The sequence below is a fragment of the Gorilla gorilla genome, chromosome 2 (assembly GCF_029281585.2).
Source record: "Gorilla gorilla gorilla isolate KB3781 chromosome 2, NHGRI_mGorGor1-v2.1_pri, whole genome shotgun sequence".
NCBI lineage: Eukaryota > Metazoa > Chordata > Mammalia > Primates > Hominidae > Gorilla > Gorilla gorilla.
This window is the reverse complement of record NC_086017.1, coordinates 42,675,587-42,692,977: the sequence shown is the minus strand read 5'-3', so window position 1 is coordinate 42,692,977 and position 17,391 is coordinate 42,675,587. Positions and strand designations below refer to the sequence as shown.

The 17,391-nt window shown below is 48.8% G+C and overlaps 2 protein-coding genes across 3 annotated transcripts in view; one reads left to right on the top strand and one right to left on the bottom strand.

Annotated features, from left to right (window-relative positions):
• TRIM71 (tripartite motif containing 71) overlaps nucleotides 1–10,366 on the bottom strand; it is a 79,336-nt gene extending 68,970 nt beyond the window's left edge. For both annotated transcript variants that reach the window (XM_004033807.5, XM_063703667.1), the window contains exon 1: nucleotides 9,506–10,366. In XM_004033807.5, coding sequence (XP_004033855.4) covers nucleotides 9,506–10,357 — 852 coding nt within the window. In that variant the 5' untranslated portion in view covers nucleotides 10,358–10,366. The remainder of the gene's footprint in view (nucleotides 1–9,505) is intronic.
• Nucleotides 10,367–11,279: 913 nt separating this feature from the next.
• Nucleotides 11,280–14,989, top strand: LOC101123947 (uncharacterized). Its single transcript, XM_055383362.2, has one exon. It carries the CDS (start codon nucleotides 11,308–11,310, stop codon nucleotides 11,809–11,811), a length of 504 nt encoding a protein of 167 aa, XP_055239337.1. The 5' UTR covers nucleotides 11,280–11,307; the 3' UTR covers nucleotides 11,812–14,989.
• Nucleotides 14,990–17,391: the final 2,402 nt, after the last annotated feature.

Here is a 17,391-nt window from a genome sequence, read left to right as displayed (position 1 = left end):
TTACAACACTGCAAAGAGTTACCCTCATTTTACAGATGCAAAAACTGAGGCAAAGCAGAATCTAACCTAGAATCAGAGTGCTCAAGCAAAGCCAAATAATTAAATAGACACTTGATTAAGACTGCCTATCAGGAGTCTTACATTTTTCCAACTGTTACCTAAACTTTCTACTCTCCTGCTCAATGCTTATCTACAACATTTCTGGAAGCATTTTCAGTACAAATCTATTGATAATCCTAAGTAATAGAAATATCTCCCTTTGACACTGATCTCAGAGGGCACAGACCAAAATGCGGAGATATATGATCTAAACTCCTGACTTCCTTTAAGTGTCCAATACATGGTAATAATGGCTGCTGATGCCACTCATTCACAATTCTCATTTCTAAAACACCAGTGCTTAAGTAGTCATCCAATCTATATTTAGCAGCAAAACTTAAGTGCAGATTTTTTATACAACAGCATTTTAATAATTATCCCAATTAGTCCCAAAAGAGTATGAAACGACTTCCCCAAATCCACTGGCATTTCAAGAAAAACATTTTAACTGCAAAAGGTTAAGACGAGAAGAAAATGGCTGGCCAAACTTTCCAGAAGTAACAGCTACAGGATGCAGCAGCCAACAGATGTTTACAAAGGCTCTCATTCTCAGAGGCGCCTGACCTGACTGACCACTCAGGCTCCAAAGTCCATTCAAGGGCCCCTGGAATTCACAGGGTGTCAGAGCCAGGAGGGTATGTCCTCAGTCTACACAACTGATCTGCACCCACTTTATTCTTTTTTGTGCCCACTGCTCTGCTTTAAAACCTATTAATGTTGACAAAATGTGCTATTCTGCAGAAGCTCTTAGAGATAAATGACCACAATCAAGAACTATCCCCCCTTGCAAGGCGCGGTGGCTCACGCCTGTAATCTCAGCACTTTGGGACGCTGAGGCGGTAGATCACCTGAGGTCAGGAGTTCGAGACCAGCCTGGCCAATATGGCAAAACCCCATCTCTACTAAAAATACAAAATTAGCCAGGCATGGTGGTGCATGCCTGTGATCCCAGCTACTCGTGAGACGAGGCAGGAGAATCGCTTGAACCCAGGAGGCAGAAGGTACAAGGAGCCGACATCACACCATTACACTCCAGCCTAGGCAACAGAGTGAGACTCCACCAAAAAAAAAAAAAAAAAAAAAAAAAAGATTTATCCCCCTACCCTTCATGACAAAGGACCTCATTCCCAATAATCACAACTTCAATATGCTAACATAATTACTGAAAACAGTATTTTTATTGCTAAAGACTACTACTTCTATGTGGAAAATTGTTTTTGAGTGAAATACAACTGGCTGCTAATTTTTTGTGCCAACTGATAATTTATAGCTTCACTAAAAACAAACTCATAGCCCGGGCGCGGTGGCTCACGCCTGTTAATACCAGCACTTTGGGAGGCCGAGGTGGGTGGATTACGAGGTCAGGAGATCGAGACCATCCTGGCTAACACGGTGAAACCCCGTCTCTACTAAAAATACAAAAACAATTAGCCGGGCGTGGTGGCGGGCGCCTGTAGTCCCAGCTACTGGGAAGGCTGAGGTAGGAGGATGGCGTGAACCCAGGAGGCAGAGCTTGCAGTGAGCTGAGATCGCACCACTGCACTCCAGCCTCAGGGACAGAGCAAGACTCCGTCTCAAAAAAAAAAAAAAAACTCACCTGACCGGGTGTGGTGGCTCACACCTGTAATCCCAGCACTTTGGGAGGCCAAGGTGGGTGGATCATTTGAGGTCAGGAGTTTGAGACCAGCCTGACCAACATGATGCCACTACACTCCAGCCTGGGTGACAGAGCTCCCTCTAAAAAAAAAAAAAAAAAAAAAAAAAACTCACCTGATGGGAATTAAAGTTCTGGTTAGGAACCATCTAGGATTAGTAGAAAATCTACAGTAAGGATGACAAAAAAAACTATTAGCCTAAGTCTAATATGAGTATCTTTAAAACTCAGGTTTGGATGGGAGTTTTAAAGATACGTTTTTGAGACACAGTCTTGTTCTATCGCCCAGACTGGAGTGCAATGGCATGATCCTGGCTCACTGCAACCTCCGCCTCCCACGCTCAAGTGATTCTCCTGCCTCAGCCTCAGTAGCTGGGATTCGTCCGGCTAATTTTTATATTTTTAGTAGAGATGGGGTTTCACCATGTTGGTAGGCTGGTCTCGAACTCTGGGCCTTATGTGATCTGCCCACGTCAGCCTCCCAAAGTGCTGGGATTACAGGCGTGAGCCACCGCACCCTGCCTGGATGGGAGTTGAGTGGGATCTTCCCCCATTTCATTTCATTCTACCTTGAAAGCCAGTTGTAAGCAAACTGCATTTATCTACAACATGAGGAAGGCAAGAGATGGCATGGGAGAGGCAAAGATTTACTTTGGAATATCGTTTAAGTCAAACAGTTTCAAATGTAAAGGGACACCACTAGGCCCCCTACTCCTCCCACTTTTTAGGTTGACAAGTCAGAGTCTTGTCAATCAAAACAGTCAATCTGGTTTCAGTCAACTCAGTTTGTGAGTATAGACAAAACCTCAAAAGGAGGGGAATAATTTAGTACTGAACAAGCAGGAGGTCACATCAGCTTTAGAGGGAAGATGGATCAAGCTTACTCTTGCAAGCCACAATGCTTGAAAGGTCAAGAAGAAAAGCGGTAACAGAGTAGGCTTCAATGGGTGGCATCTTGCTCCCTTAAGGCAACTGTAATTCTTTGTCATTATCTTTCTCTTGCTCTCTTCCAAAATGTCAGAGATAGCAAAAACAGCCTTAGTGAGCCAGGCCTTTAACCTTTATTAGTTTTATGGGTGGGAGTGGGAGAAGGGGGGAAGCAGTATTTTGAAACTGCCTGCATAGTATAGAATTCATCTCACCCTTTTGCCTGTGTCAAAAATGACACTGAAATGGTCCTTTATTTGCTAAGAATGAATACAGACAAAATAAACCTTGCCCTGTGTAGAGAACTGGATGGAGAAATGGCAAACCATGTGACTTTTAGCACCAGAAATAACTCAGAGGGGATTAAATTTTAGAGCTACAGAATTATTTAATGAAAATTTCTCTTGAACCAGAAAAATTTATAAACACGTTTTACCCTGGCAAACCACTTAAAAAAAAGCGTTTTAGCCATTTAACTTCATTGACAGCTTCCACAAGAGCTAACTCCCTTACTATATATGCACGATTATTAGTTCCTTTTTTCAGTGAAAAGACATAAAGCCCAATTATGCTCATAATTTTACATGTGAGGAGAAAGCTGCATCCATATTAAGTAGTACTTGAGGAAACTAGACATTTAAGCCTCCTGAGATCCTTCTAGAAAAGGACTACCTAAGGGCCAGGCACAGTGGCTCACACCTGAATCCCAGCACTTTGGGAGGTTAGGCAGATCACCTTGAGGTCAGGAGCTCAAGACCAGCCTGGCCAACATGGTGAAACACCGTCTCCACTAAAAATACAAAAATTAGCCGGGCATGGTGGCACATGACTGTAGTCCCAGCTACTTGGGAGGCTGAGGCAGAAGAATTGCTTGAACCAGGGAGGCGGAGGTTGCAGTGAGCCAAGATCGCGCCACTGAACTCCAGCCTGGGTGACACAGCGAGACTCCATCTCAAGAAAAAAAGAAAAGAAAAGGACTATCTAGCCCAGCAAGATGGCTCATGCCTGAAATCCCAGCATTTTGGGAGGCCTAGGTAGGCAGGTCACTTGACCTTGGGAGTTTGAGACCAGCCTGGGCAACACGGCGAAACGCCATCTCCACAAAAATTACAAAAATTAGCCAGGTGTGGTGGCTAGAGCCTGTAGTCCCAGCTACTTGAGAGACACAGGCAGGAGGATCTCTTAAACCTGAGAAGTCAAGGCTTTAAGGAGCTGTACAACTGCACTCCAGCCTGGGAAGAGTGAGACTCAGCCTTAAGGACTAGGGCCAGGCGCGGTGGCTCTTGCCTGTAATCAATTCCAGCCCTTTGGGAGGCCGAGGCAGGTGGATCACCTGAGGTCAGGAGTTAGAGACAAGCCTGGCCAATATGGTGAAACCCCGTCTCTACTTAAAAAAAAAAAGAAAAAAAATTAGCCGGACAAGGTGACGAGCGCCTGTAATCCCCGTTACTTGGGAGGCTGAGGCAGGAGAATCACTTGAACCCGTGAGGTGGAGGTTGTAGTGAGCCAAGACTGCACCACCGCACTCCAGCCTGGATAACAAGAGTGAAACTCCATCTCAGAAAAAAAGAGAAGGACTAAATAAAAGTATTAAGTAAGTAGCTATAATACAACGGGAGGGAGAACTAGATGGGAAATGGCAATTTTTACCCAATCTTCAAACACTTTTTTTTTTCTTTTTTTGAGATGAGTCTCACTCTGTTGCCCAGGTTGGAGTGCAGCGGCACCATCTCGGATCACTGCGGCCTCCGCCTCCCCAGTTCAAGCAATGCTCCTGCCTCAGCCTCCCGGGTAGCTGGGACTACAGGCACGCACCACCACGCCTGGCTAATTTTTGTTGTATTTTTAGTAGAGACAGGGTTTCACCATGTTGGCCAGGATGGTGTCGATCTCTTGACCTCGTGATCTGCCCGCCTTGGCCTCCCAAAGGCGCGGTGGCTCACGCCTGACCCTCTTCAAACACTTTTAGGAAGATTTCCCTGTATCTTTTTAGATAGTCTCGCTCCGTCACCCAGGCTGGAGTGCAATGGCATGATCTCGGCTCACTGCAACCTCGGCTCACTGCAACCTCGGCCTCCTGGGTTTCCCCATTTCAAGTACAACTATTTCACTTTGAAAACAACGTCAATGATAAAGAACAAATACTGTTGTCAAATGAAGAACTGGAAGTCTAGAAAAAGTAACGTTTTTTCCCCAAATATCTTGTCTTCCAAAATGTATATTCCTAGAATTGGAAATAAAAATCTTCTATCAAATCTATGCAATCCCCAAACCACTAAAACCACTATAGTTTATCTTTGTAAAGGAAGGAAACTGAACAAATAATCACAAAAGGTTTCCCAGACAGTGCTGATACCACAACAGCCTCCATATTACTAGCACAGTTTATGACAGGTTATGCCTTCAAGGCAACCTCATCAGCACAGGCTTGCCAAACTAGCTGTGGCCCACTTCCTGAGGGTCCATGTTGAAAAATCCATTCCTATGCACTTTAATGGAACTACCTTAAGCCCACAAAGGCTAACCAATTAACTTATCAATAATGAACATTTCCCTCCCTTATATTTTTATCAAGCATTTTCTGAATTCAATAGGCTTCCTAATGTCTACCTGCTGAACTGGATTCAAAGCAGCAACCTCTGTAATTATTCTCAAGGCAGTTAAGTTTGGTTTTCCAGCCAGTAGGTGAGATGTCTGCACTCAGAGGACATATTCACCCAGTAGTGTAGAGCAGGTTGAAGGCAGGTAACAGAAATACTAGAATACCCATTTCTGTTCACTTTCTCTCCTTGTCCTTACTTTAAAAAAAAATTTTTAAAAAATTTGTTGAAATTAATATGAATCAATCGGATTCCAATTAAAATCCCAATTTCTGGTATAAATTCTCAAAGTTTATCATAAATTTCACCAACTTAGTTACATCTGATCGCCTCTAAAGACGGAAAAGATAGGAAAGTGGTTCTTTAGCTATACCTACATTTCACACCTTTAAAAAGAGAATTACTTCGACATGCAGTGTAAGTGGGAAATTTGTATTATGCTTTTAAAAATATTTTGGTATGGATTTTATAACAAGAACATGAATATAGCAAGAACATGAATATAATTTAAAAATAAGCATGCATACACTGAGTATATGCAGACCTGAAAAAACTTAGACTTTGGGAACAGAGAATAATATACACTGGTGCTGAATACAGGTACAGTCCCATTTACAATATGACTTACAATATACAAAACAAATTCACACAACAACCGATTATTTTAGGCAGCAAACCTCCTTGTTCCAAGTGTCTGAAGCCACTTTAAGTTTCCTGCCAGGAGACAGTCCCAGGAGTGCTCAATGTTCAGGGTCAAATCAAGTTGGAATTCTAGAACATTTCTCTTCAGGAGGCATTTTAAAGCCTAACACAGGGACCGCACGGATTCTACCAACACCTGCACCCCTTTTTCCAACCAGACTCCAGAAAACGCCACCCCCAGACCTGCCTAACTGGGAACAATATTGCCATCCTCGGGTGGGGTGGGCTACAATGTTTTCCAGGTGGCAACAATGTCACCCCCACTGCCCCTCACCGCTAGTGACAGAGGCTTTCCTGGGTTCAAACCCTGCTCAACTTCCCGCCATTCACAGAATCCTGACGCCCAGCTTAGGCACACAACACACCCAGCATTTCTGCTGCCGGTGTCACCTCCAAGGCTGCAAAGGGCTCACGTTCTATGTGCCAAAAGCAAAACAACACTAAAGGGCCACTTGTGGGCAGCTGGAGCAGCGCTCACAACTCCCTAGTTGTGAAACTCTTCCCCCAAAACTCAAGCTAAGACCCTACTCCCTGACCAGAGCGGCCGTGAATACCCCAGCGGGTGCCTGCGGGGAGAAGAGCAGCCGCCGGCCAGGCCACGTCCCCAGAGCCGAGGCAGGCTCCGGGCTGGCCGGGCGGCGGCGCAGGCCCGCGGCGACTCTACCTTCGCCCGCCTCTCCCGGGACCCGCGGCACGCAGCGGGCCCGCGGCCAGCTGTTCCGGGGACGGCGACCTCGGATTCCTCGCCTTGGATTCCCCGCCCGGATGCTGGCTGGGCCACAGAGCCTGCAGGCCTTTCGGACTCTGGAAGCACAGAACTAGTGAAAAGCCCCAACTACGTTGTTGAAATAAGCCAAAATAAGAGTAGCAGCAAGCAAGTCTCATTATTTCGTTGGAAAACCCAAAGATTTCCAGGTTATCATCATTACGGTTTAAAGCCAATTGCTCAGACAAGGCACCTTACTTGCCAATCCTAAGAAGGCATTTACAAGGGGATGCTTAAGGAAGAAAGTCCCCCTGGGTGAGAGACCCTACAGGCTGGGGTAGGGTGTTTGGGCCTCCTTCCCAAGGTCAGGTGGCCTGAGTCACTATAAGGAAAAGGTGCTACTCTGAATTATTTAACGGAGCCTGTGGACAAGGGAAGCAACTCAGTTAAGGAGCTCATCTTAAAAATTGAGGTAGACAGTATACACATTAAAATATGTGGATTTAGGCATTCAGTGTATCGCAGTCCAGATATGGGTCAGTCTATCATCCTCCAAAAATGTCCTAAAGCTCCTTCCCAGCCAGAGAGGGATGACTTTTTAAAGGAACAATATTCTCAAACTGTTAACGTGATCAAAAGAAAAGGAATTATTTAAGCTGTAGGTGGAACCGTTTATGAACCTCACTACCTGTTAGTGCTGTCTCTCCTAACACTTTAGTCTTCTACTCAGAACACTGGTTTGTCACCTTTAATCTCAAATTTCTAGCGTTCTAAATCCAGGAATGAATAAAAAGGCCAAACAATTTCCGAAATGTTTTTAATGAAAAGCTAAAGAGAGCAAGCAGAATCTTGCTCAAAACTGAGCAAATTTTATGTTAAGGATTATTAGTTACTTCAACCTGACATTGCACATGCTAAAAAGTGAATTTGAAGAGCTTCCGAGCACCTCCCAGGGTGAGTGGAGAGCTTCACTTCTCAATTCACACTCCCCAATGCAGTTTGAAGGGTTCTCTAATTTTAAAAGTGAATAAATCTTTTACAAGTCTGCCAACACTGAGCATCTACTGTTTCAGCCCAAATAAAATATAGGTTTATCTTTAACTGGAAATATAAACTGACATTTAAACTAAAAGCACCTCTCAGAAGGGGAAACTCCTGGATTCAACCCCATTCTGCTCACCCTGCATTTGATCCCAAACTGCAAGTGAATTGGCTCCATTTTTCTGTTCCTGGGATTTGGATCGGTATTTACCTCAATCACTCATTTTTCTAAAAGTGATGAAAGAACATGAACCCACAGTATATTAAAACTAGGAGTCCATTCAAAGTTTAAAAACGGAAAAAAAAGATAACTGCCCCCTAGCTTCTTACCTAGAAGAAACCTTTTAAAAGGAGATGCCTACAACAAGTAGATTAGAATTTCAACTTTTGTCCAACAGGAGAAGCCAGCTAAAGGCCATCAGGCAACAGCTCCGCCCTCCTCCCCAAATAACAGGTTAGGAGTGGAAAAGGCAGCGGCGCTGGGCTCACCTTTGCGGTGCTCGGTACCCACTCTCCAGCTCACACAGGCCACGACCCCCATTATGGCTTTTAAAGCCTCTGCAGTCTCCAGCTTACGCTCTAAGTCAAGACTTTCACCCACACCCTCTCTCACCGGTCTACAGGTAGATCGCCTAAGTTACCGACCCCCTCGGCAAGAGCCCGCTTCTCAAGACTTTTGGCCTGCCTTCATTGGGTTCGGGGGAGAAGACGACACTCGCATAATACCAAAGTGGAAAGGAGAAAGGGGTCACACTGTGTGAAAAGCAAAAGTTTACTCGACAGCCCAAAGGGCGAAATCGAGCCCGAGGGTTGCAATGTAGCCCTAAAAGCCTTTGCACTCCGGCGTTCCAGCAGCGTACGGCTGCCTTGGTCTTTTCCAAGGAAGTCGAGCCCCTGGTTGAGCCGGGTGGATACCTCCTAACCAGGGAAACCGGTTCCTGTAGGGCTTGGAGTCGGGGCAGGCGGGCGCGGCCCAAGAGACTCAGGCTGGTGAAGGTAACGTCGTCCCCTTATTCCGCTTCTATCTCGGGGTGCAGCCGTGGGCCCACGAACGGCGATTTCACGCTAGGAGAATTCAGGGGCCAGAACACGCATTTTAAACAATATAGGAAGCAGCCGCGGAGAGAGAAGGGCTTAAGACTGGGGGCCCTTGGCCCTCAAAGATCCACAGACGCTCCCACTCTTACCCAACATAAGGAGGCAAGGACTGCCATGCTGTCCCAACAACAAAAAAACCAGTCTTCCCCTCACAAGTGCGCACGTGGAAACCAGGTCTACGGAGGCACACAAACTCCACGCACTCACCCACACAACCATCTCTTCCGGGCTCACGCCCCATTTTAAAGGCAACAATCTATGAGTTTTCCAAACAAAAATCTGAAAATAAAGGAGCGCCTTCTCAGCACGTTGGGAGGCCTCTGGTGTGCAAACAAGAGCAGGCCACGTCTACACAAACACACACACCTATCTCTTCCCAACTCACGCCTAACTCAAGACGATTGCCACGTTTTGCCACACAGAAATTAAAATCAGAAAAGGGAGGACCCCACGCTATGGGATTTTTCGGAGCCCCTCGCGACACGTACACAGAATCCACTTCCACATACTTCCCAGGTCATGATCAACTTTGGTAGCAAGGACTGCCACGTAGCCAAAGGAAATACAAAACAAATCCGGAGAGGGCCTCCTCCCCTCGCTGTGGGACCGGCCGGGAAACCCTGTTGAGCACACACGCAGTTATCCGATGGACGCAAACACACGCCCCCACGCACTCACCTCGTCGTCGTGGTGCTGGCAGAAGCCGAGGCGCTCGGGAAACACTGAGAGGATGGAGAAGGGCGGGCCGGGAAAGGGCGGCCCGAGCCCGAGCTGCTGCGCCGCTGCTGCGGCACCGGGACCCGGCGGGCCGCGCTCGATGTAGTGGTCCTTGGTGAGGCGCACGCGCTGGTGCGCTCGGACGCAGTTGTCGCACAGGTGCTCCTGGCAGTCGAGGCAGCGCGAAGAAGCTGCGTTGCCCTCATCGCACGAGCTGCAGCCGTGAGGCCGGCGGAGCAGCAGCGCCGACGGGGAAGCCGCAGGGCCGCCGGGTGCCGAGCGGGAAGGCGCGGGCGGCTGCGGCGCCTGCGGGAGTGGCGGCGCGGAGGCGGACGCGCGCGGGTGCGCGTGGTGAGCGTGGTGCCGGTGGTTGCTGTGGCCGCCCGCTCCCGCCGGAGCGCCAGCGCGCCCGTTCTTGGGCGGCGGCTCGTCGGCAGTGGCCACCACCGCGTCGAGCAGGTTGCTAAGCAGGAAGGCGGACGAAGGCAGCGCGTCCATGCCCGCCGCCTCGGCTAGCACTACTTTCTGGTCGCACACGGGGCAGCGCAGCTTGAGCGGCTCTCCCGCCGCGCCGCCGCCCGCCGCCGGCAGCCGGTGCGCCTCGAGGCAGGGGCGGCAGAAGGCGTGCAGGCAGGGCAGGACGTGTAGGCGGCGCGCCGCCGCCCCAGGGCCCCCGCCGCCGCCCCCCGACGACGTGGACGTCTGCGAGGAGGACGACGACGCGGACGAGTTGGAGGAGAGCGGCGCCGGCGAGCCGCACATCTCCTTGCACAGCAAGCAGATCTGGAAATCGGTCTCGGGGAACGAAGCCATTTGCAACCCAGCCCGGAGGAGGGAGGAGACCAGAGAGGAAGAGGAGGAGGAGGAGGAGAGAGCGGACGAGGTGGGTGGGGGAGTCACCGACTCACTCAGAAAAATGCATCGATTAGGCCTGCAATCCGGGAGCCGGCACCAGAGCAGCGCTGCCCGCTTGGCCTCGCCACGTCCGGCCCAAGCGCTGCCACCCCCGACACTGCAGGCATTAAATGCCACTATCCAGCGGCGACACAGATTCCTCCGGATAACTTGGGGGCCGCGTGCCTTCCGAAGAGGGAACGCCGGAACAAGCCCCGACAGGCGAGGGGCGAGCGGGGGCAGGGAGGTCGGAAGACTCCCTGGAGCAGCTGAGGCTTCCCTTCGCGATAGCCGAAAGGAGTTCCCAAAAGGAGAGTTCGCTGTGCAGTCCCAGTCCTGGCGAGAGCAGAATTTGGTTCCACGAGTATTTGGTGCGTTGCTTTTCTTTAAACGGATTTAGTCTGTTCTTGGGAGGGGAAGGAGCCCCAAACTAGTAAAGGCGGGAGCGGCGCGTCGCCAAGCCGGTGTCTCCCCGCGCGACGTCGGCTGCCCCGCCGCATGACGCGGCGGCCAGGGGCTCCTGGGTGGCCCGGCGTGCTGCGCTTGGGGCTTGCGCACGGCCAGGCACGGCCTCCCCTGCAGGGCGGTGGGCCCCGCAGCAGCTGCAGCTCGTGGTGGCCCAGCCGCGGCCGCACGCGTGCAGTACGCACGCGCGTCCCACGCGCCTCGAGTCTCCCGCGCGCCTGCCCAGCCGGGCCGCGGCTGCCCGCGCTTAACACGCACGCGCGCCCCACGCGGCCCGGAGCCCTCGTGCCCCCGCCTCGCCTGGCCTGGGCGCCTCCCGCACGCTCCTTCCCCTTCGGCTTAGCGCGCGGGGCCGCAGGTCCCCGCGGGCCGCCCTGAATTATTCATCGGCAGGAAGATATTAGATGTACCCGCTCCGCGCGGGCCGTCGTGCAATGCTATCCGAGCTCCGCGCGCGCCCTGCGCCCCTCCTCCTCCTCACGTCCGTCCTCTCTGAAACCTTGGCAGAGAAGGGGGATCACATTTCCTTTGTCATCGGGCCATTTCGCCCTCGCCTTGGTCCCCCCTCCGATCCCGAGCCTCGGGGATGGAGGCTCCTCTCGGGCGCGCTGGAATCAGTGGAACCGGCAACAGCCCCGCGCGGCGAGCTCGGGAGCCGCGTGGCCAACGCCGCCGGCTCGCGCCCGCGTCATCTTTCTGAAAGGAGTCGCCGATCCGGACGCGGGTGGCCTCGGCCGCGCTGCGCCTACCGAGCTTTGCTCCCGCCGTGCCCCGGCCTCCTGGGGCTTTGCACAACTCCCCCAATTCGGGTTGCGTGCGCGCGCGCGCGCCCCCTCTTTCTCTGCTTTGCCGCCTCTGCCTCCTCCTCCTCCTCCTCTTCTCCTCAGTACGCCGGTTATTGGGACTGATCGGAATTCGGAATCCTTTTAATCTCCAAAGGAGCAAACTCACTTCCGCCCGAGTGCTGGGAGGGGGCTGGGGGAGGGGAGGCAGGGGAGGGGGCTCCAGGCAAACAGGAAACATTAGCCCTCTCAGCACGGCCCGCTTTTGTGTGCTCCCTCCCTCCTCCCTCCAACCTCCTCCCTTCTCCCGGCCGCTGGGGAGATGAACGCCCCCGGGCTTCAGTGTGACGACCTTTGAAACCTTCTGAGCGAGGAGCAGAGAACGACTCTTCCGTTTATTTAAAAAAGAAAAGAAAAGATTTCATTCTGAATCCCTGGCTCAACCGAGACATATCCACTGCCCGGGAGATCTCGGTTTTTACCCACCTTTTCTTTTTTTCTTTTTACGTTTTTTAAAGAACTCTGCATATCTGATCACCAAAACATCACACGGTTGTGTGCAGTTGGATGCATGGAATTAAGCGAGTCTGAATTCTGATCGGCAGAGGGGCCAGAGTTCCCTTTTGAGTTTTAATGGGGCTGGGGGGAAGCAGGGGGCAGCTGTTCTGGGGAGGCGACCTGGTGATGGCCCCGCAGCCATCTGGGTGGTGCCCGAGGCCGCCTGAGCGGTTCTGGGAGAGGAACTTGCATGGCCCTGGAGAGAGACTCACTTGGAAGGGCAAGGAGGGCCACTTATCAGGATTTAGGTAGTATCTGGCCTGGAGGCCAACGGGGTAAAAATTGTCCCCTTCTTAACACTATCTCGCTGTTAGTGATATCCTATTTAACCTGGTACAGGCAACAACCTGATGACTCAAAAACATCGTGTTGGGAGAGAGAAGCCAAACACAAAAGAGTTCATACTGTGTGATTCCATTTCCAGGAAATTCTAGAACAGAGAGAACTAAGCTATGGGGAGAGGAAAAGTACCCTTGGGGGATGAGGAGGTATTGACTGGGAAAGGGCATGAAGGAACCTTCTGGGGTGGTGAAATAAAAATAGATTGCCGTGTATGTACATTTGTCAAAACTTATAAATGCCATTTAAGATCTGTGCAGGATTTCACTGTTTAAATTATACTTCGATAAGCAATTTAAAAAAACACCTCGGTGTCCAACCTGCATAACTATGCCTGGATCATAAAGATGGAGAAATTTAAAAATACACTACATGGACCTCCCCAGCTCCTCTGGTTTTGCTCATTGGAATCCATGGGAAAATCACCCTGGAAAAAGCCCTTAAATCAACCCAGCTGGACACATGTGCTGATGGCCCTAGGAAGCTGCAGAAGTACCTCTCCAAAAGGATGAAGCCGTCTTGGGGGCCAGGGTGCTGTCCTGAGATGGGAGCGTTTCCCAGGCTGAGGAAGAGCCTGGCAGCCCCACCAGGAACGCCTAAGCCCTCAGCTGCCCCCAGAGCTCCCTCCTCAGCACCTGGAGCAAAACGAACATCAGTAACATTTTCTGAAATGTGTGAGGAGTGAAAAATTATTGATCAAGTAAGACCAAAACAGAGCCCCTCCTTTGCCAAACGAAGAAGCAAACTTTGTATAATTTAAAAATTAAAGAGGAAGCTTCTCATGCCACCATCTCTTGCCTAAACAATGTATTTCTTCCATAATTTGAGACCTGTGTAGAAACATGAAATGCTCATATGAATCAATGCACTTCTATAATTTTTTACCATAATTTTCTACCATACTGGCCTTGCCATAGAGATGTTTCACGTAATTTTGTTTTGTTTCGTTTCTTTTCCTTTCTTTGATTGTTTTTCCTTCTTTTTTAAAAAACAAAAACAAGAGGAAAACAGATGGGGGAAGAGAATTGCCAGAAGGAAGATGGCCCCAGAGGGTCAGAAGAGGGTTGGCCCAGACCTGCTGTCTCCCTCTTAGTTTGGCCCCACCCACCACCAAAAAAAGAAAGAAAGAAAAAGAAAAGAAAGATGACAAGGAAAAAAAACCTCAATCGTCCTCCTGTTCCTAAGACTCAACATGTACTTTGAAAACGAGTAGCAGAGGTGGTACTTCAGCTGAGCCATCACGAAGGAGCAGGAAGGCTGTAACTCCAGAAAGAGGAATCAAACTTGACAGCGGTTTGTGGGTTTGTTTCCTGGGGACCATTGCTCAGAGGAAAAAAAAAAAAAGGAAGAAAAGAGAGAGCGAGAAGTGGGGGTGAGGTTTGATTTCTCATCGTGAAGTAGCTTTCCTTCTTTCTTTTCTTGAATTGACAGCACGTTGCCAGGAAGCAGGCCTGTGCTGTAAATTGTTAAATTAGCACATTCCTAATTTTGGTTAAGACAATTTTTTAGCACTGGTAGGAATGGGGGAAATCTTTATATCAACCAATTTAACCCCACTTATATAAGAAATACAGCTTATAGCTATAATGATTTTTTTTTAATATGGCATAGCGACGGTTAGTATTTGAATCTAATAAGGCTTTATACAGCTTATCCATGAGGAGCCGGAGCTACACATCCAGATGAGGAGCCAAAGACACAGTCCACTGCCATAAACTACATTGTATTAAATTTTTCATTGCCATCCTAGCTAATAAACACCCTTTGTTAGCAAAGGAGTAGGACGCAGGCTTCCAGTTTTTCCTCCGCTCATTTACATTTGAAAGGGAGTCTATATGCCTTCAAGAATCCTGAAAATAAATCATCTTGTATTTTAATAATTAACTAAGAAGAAACTAAAGGTACAAAAAACTAGCCGCATGTGGTGGCAGGCGCCTGTAATCCCAGCTATTCGGGAGGCTGAGGCAGGAGAATTGCTTGAACCCGGGAGCTGGAGGTTGCAGTGAGCTGAGATCCTGCCACTGAACTCCAGCCTGTGTGACAGAGCAAGACTCCGCCTCGTTAAAAAAAAAAAAAAAAGAAAGAAACTAGCCCTAAAATTATATAAGCAATACATTTTCATTCTTTCTTGAATTCGTCTGTAGCCATGTTTTGTATTCGAAGGTGACACTAGCTTCTGTCACTCTCTCAGACCTTGGGTTGGGGGTTAGGCCACATTTCCATCTGAGCGACTTCGCATCTGCTTTCTTCATCTGATCCTTTAATTAAATATTAGATGCACCCACTTGTTTTGATGTCAAAATTGCACCTTTCACCATCATCCTCAGGGTGCATTCAGATAGTTTTTAAGTCCATAAATCACCAGAGTATTTTTTTAAACATTAAACATTACATCATAATTACTATTTTGAACGATGGCAGGGGGTGAGGGGATGGGATGGGGGGAACCAGCCTAACCTACTGAATCATTGCCTGCATCCTGCCAGTTAGGGGGGATGGAGTTCTTACACACCAGGCCAACTCTTCACTGCAGCCTGACTCTGGCCTTGGAATCATTAACAGAGTGTGTCAGCTGCTTTCAACAACCCTGAGTCCAGAACAGCAACATGTCAGATGATATCATGGGAGCTCTAGTCACCTAGAACTTTATAAATTAGAATAGAGAAACTTGAATTGCACATATAAAAGGTAAAAGTAAATATCTAGCTTTGGTGGTTAACTACAGAACTCAGCTAAACTAACACTTCAGCTCTACTACTCTTTTTTTCTTTTTTTTCCTTTTTTCTTTTTTTTAGAGACAAGGTCTTACTGTGTTGCCCAGGCTGGTCTCAAACTCCTGGCCTCAAGCAATCCTGCTGCCTCAGCCACCCAAAGTACTGGGACTACAGACTTGAGAGCTCCACCATGCTTAACTGGAGCTTTGGACAAGTTGCTTAACCCTTCGGTGCCTCAAATTTTTAATCCATGTAATGGGAATGATACAGGTACCTGACTATCAGGGTTAAATGAGTTACTAAATGTACAGTGCTTAGTATAGTACCAAGCTATAAATGTTCACTTTTTTTTGTTTTGTTTGTTTTTTGTTTTTATTTTTATTTTTTTGAGATGGAGTATCACCCTGTTGCCCAGGCTGGAGTGCAGTGGCATGATTTTTGCTCATTGCAACCTCTACCTCCCAGGTTCAAGCAATTCTCCTGCCTTAGCCTCTCAAGTAGCTAGGACTACAGGAGCGTGCCACCATGCCCGGCTAATTTTTTTGTATTTTTAATAGAGACGGGGTTTCACCATGCTGGCCAGGCTGGTCTCAAACTCCTGACCTCGTGATCCACCTGCCTCGGCCTCTCAAAGTGCTGGGATTACAGGTGTGAGCCATGGCGCTGGGCCCCATGTTCACTGCTTTTTTTTTTTTTTTTTTTTTTTTTTGAGACTGAGTCTTGCTCTGTCGCCCAGGCTGGAGTGCAGTGGTGCGATGTATGCCCACTGCAAGCTCCACCTCCCGGGTTCACGCCATTCTCCTGCCTCAGCCTCCCGAGTAGCTGGGACTACAGGCGCCTGCCACCATGGCCGGCTAATTTTTTTTGTATTTTTTAGTAGAGACAGGGTTTCACCATCTTAGCCAGGATGGTCTCAATCTTCTGACCTTGTGATCCGCCCGCCTCGGCCTCCCGAAGTGCTGGGATTACAGGGATGAGCCACCGCGCCCAGTCGTTCACTGTTTTTTAATCATTGGTATTCACCGGGTGCAGTGGCTCACACCTATAATCCCAGCTCTTATGGAGGCAGAGGCGGGAGGATAGCTTGAGCCCAGGAGTTCGAGACCTGCCTGGGCAATATAGTGAGACCTCATTCTCCACAAAAAGCGGGGGGAAAAAAAGACAAAAAAAAAAGTGTAATAATTGGTATTCAGCAGAGTGGTTTGCAAACTGCCTGCCGACACTTAAGTTTGTCATTGTCTAATCACTACTCTCCCCTGGACCTCAACATCTCACACAACAAACCACATTCTCCTTCCCCTCCATAATAGAAAGTTGTAGTCTTGCCTCTTGTCATTCCCAGCTCAAGACCCCAAAGTGGCTGCCTGCTGCCAACCATTTTAAAGCTAAACTGTCATTCTGGATTTTTGAAAATGAAATTTGTGTCTTTCATAATAAGGGTTAAAAACAATGAAAGTTGTTTTTAAAATATGGGCTGGGCATAGTGGCTTATGCCTGTGATTCCAGCATTTTGAGAGACCGAGGAGGGCAGATTGCTTGGGCCCAGGAGTTTGAGACCAGCCTGGGCAACATGGCGAAAACCCATCTCTACAAAAAATACAAAAAATTATCCAGGGCTAGGCGTGGTGCCTCACCGAGGCAGGCAGATCACCTGAGGTCAGGAGTTCGAGACCAGCCTGGCCAACATGGTGAAACCCTATCTCTACTAAAAATACAAAAATTAGCCAGGCATGGTGGCGCACGCCTGTAATCCCAGATACTTGGGAGGCTGAGGTAGGAGAATCGCTTGAACCCGGGAGGTTGAGGTTGCAGTGAGCCGAGATCCTGCCACTGCACCCCAACCTGAATTACAGGGCGAGACCTTGTCTCAAATAAATAAATAAAGCAGAAAAATCAAAAGATATATAAATCAATACATGCTGTTAAGCCTGACCAGCTTCTTACTCCAAATGCTACCTGATTTTGTAGCTGAAAATTTTTACGCCATTTATTCATCCTTGTTTGGCCTAGTCCTCTCCTTCACTCATTCTTTGAATTCACCTGCTGTAGAATTCAAGGACTCCCTCTTACCTAGAAAAGTTAACTCAACTGCTTA

What these genes read in the sequence shown, in the direction of transcription:
- LOC101123947 (XM_055383362.2), top strand. Translation starts at nt 11,308, where the DNA reads ATGTACCCGCTCCGCGCGGGCCGTCGTGCAATGCTATCCGAGCTCCGC.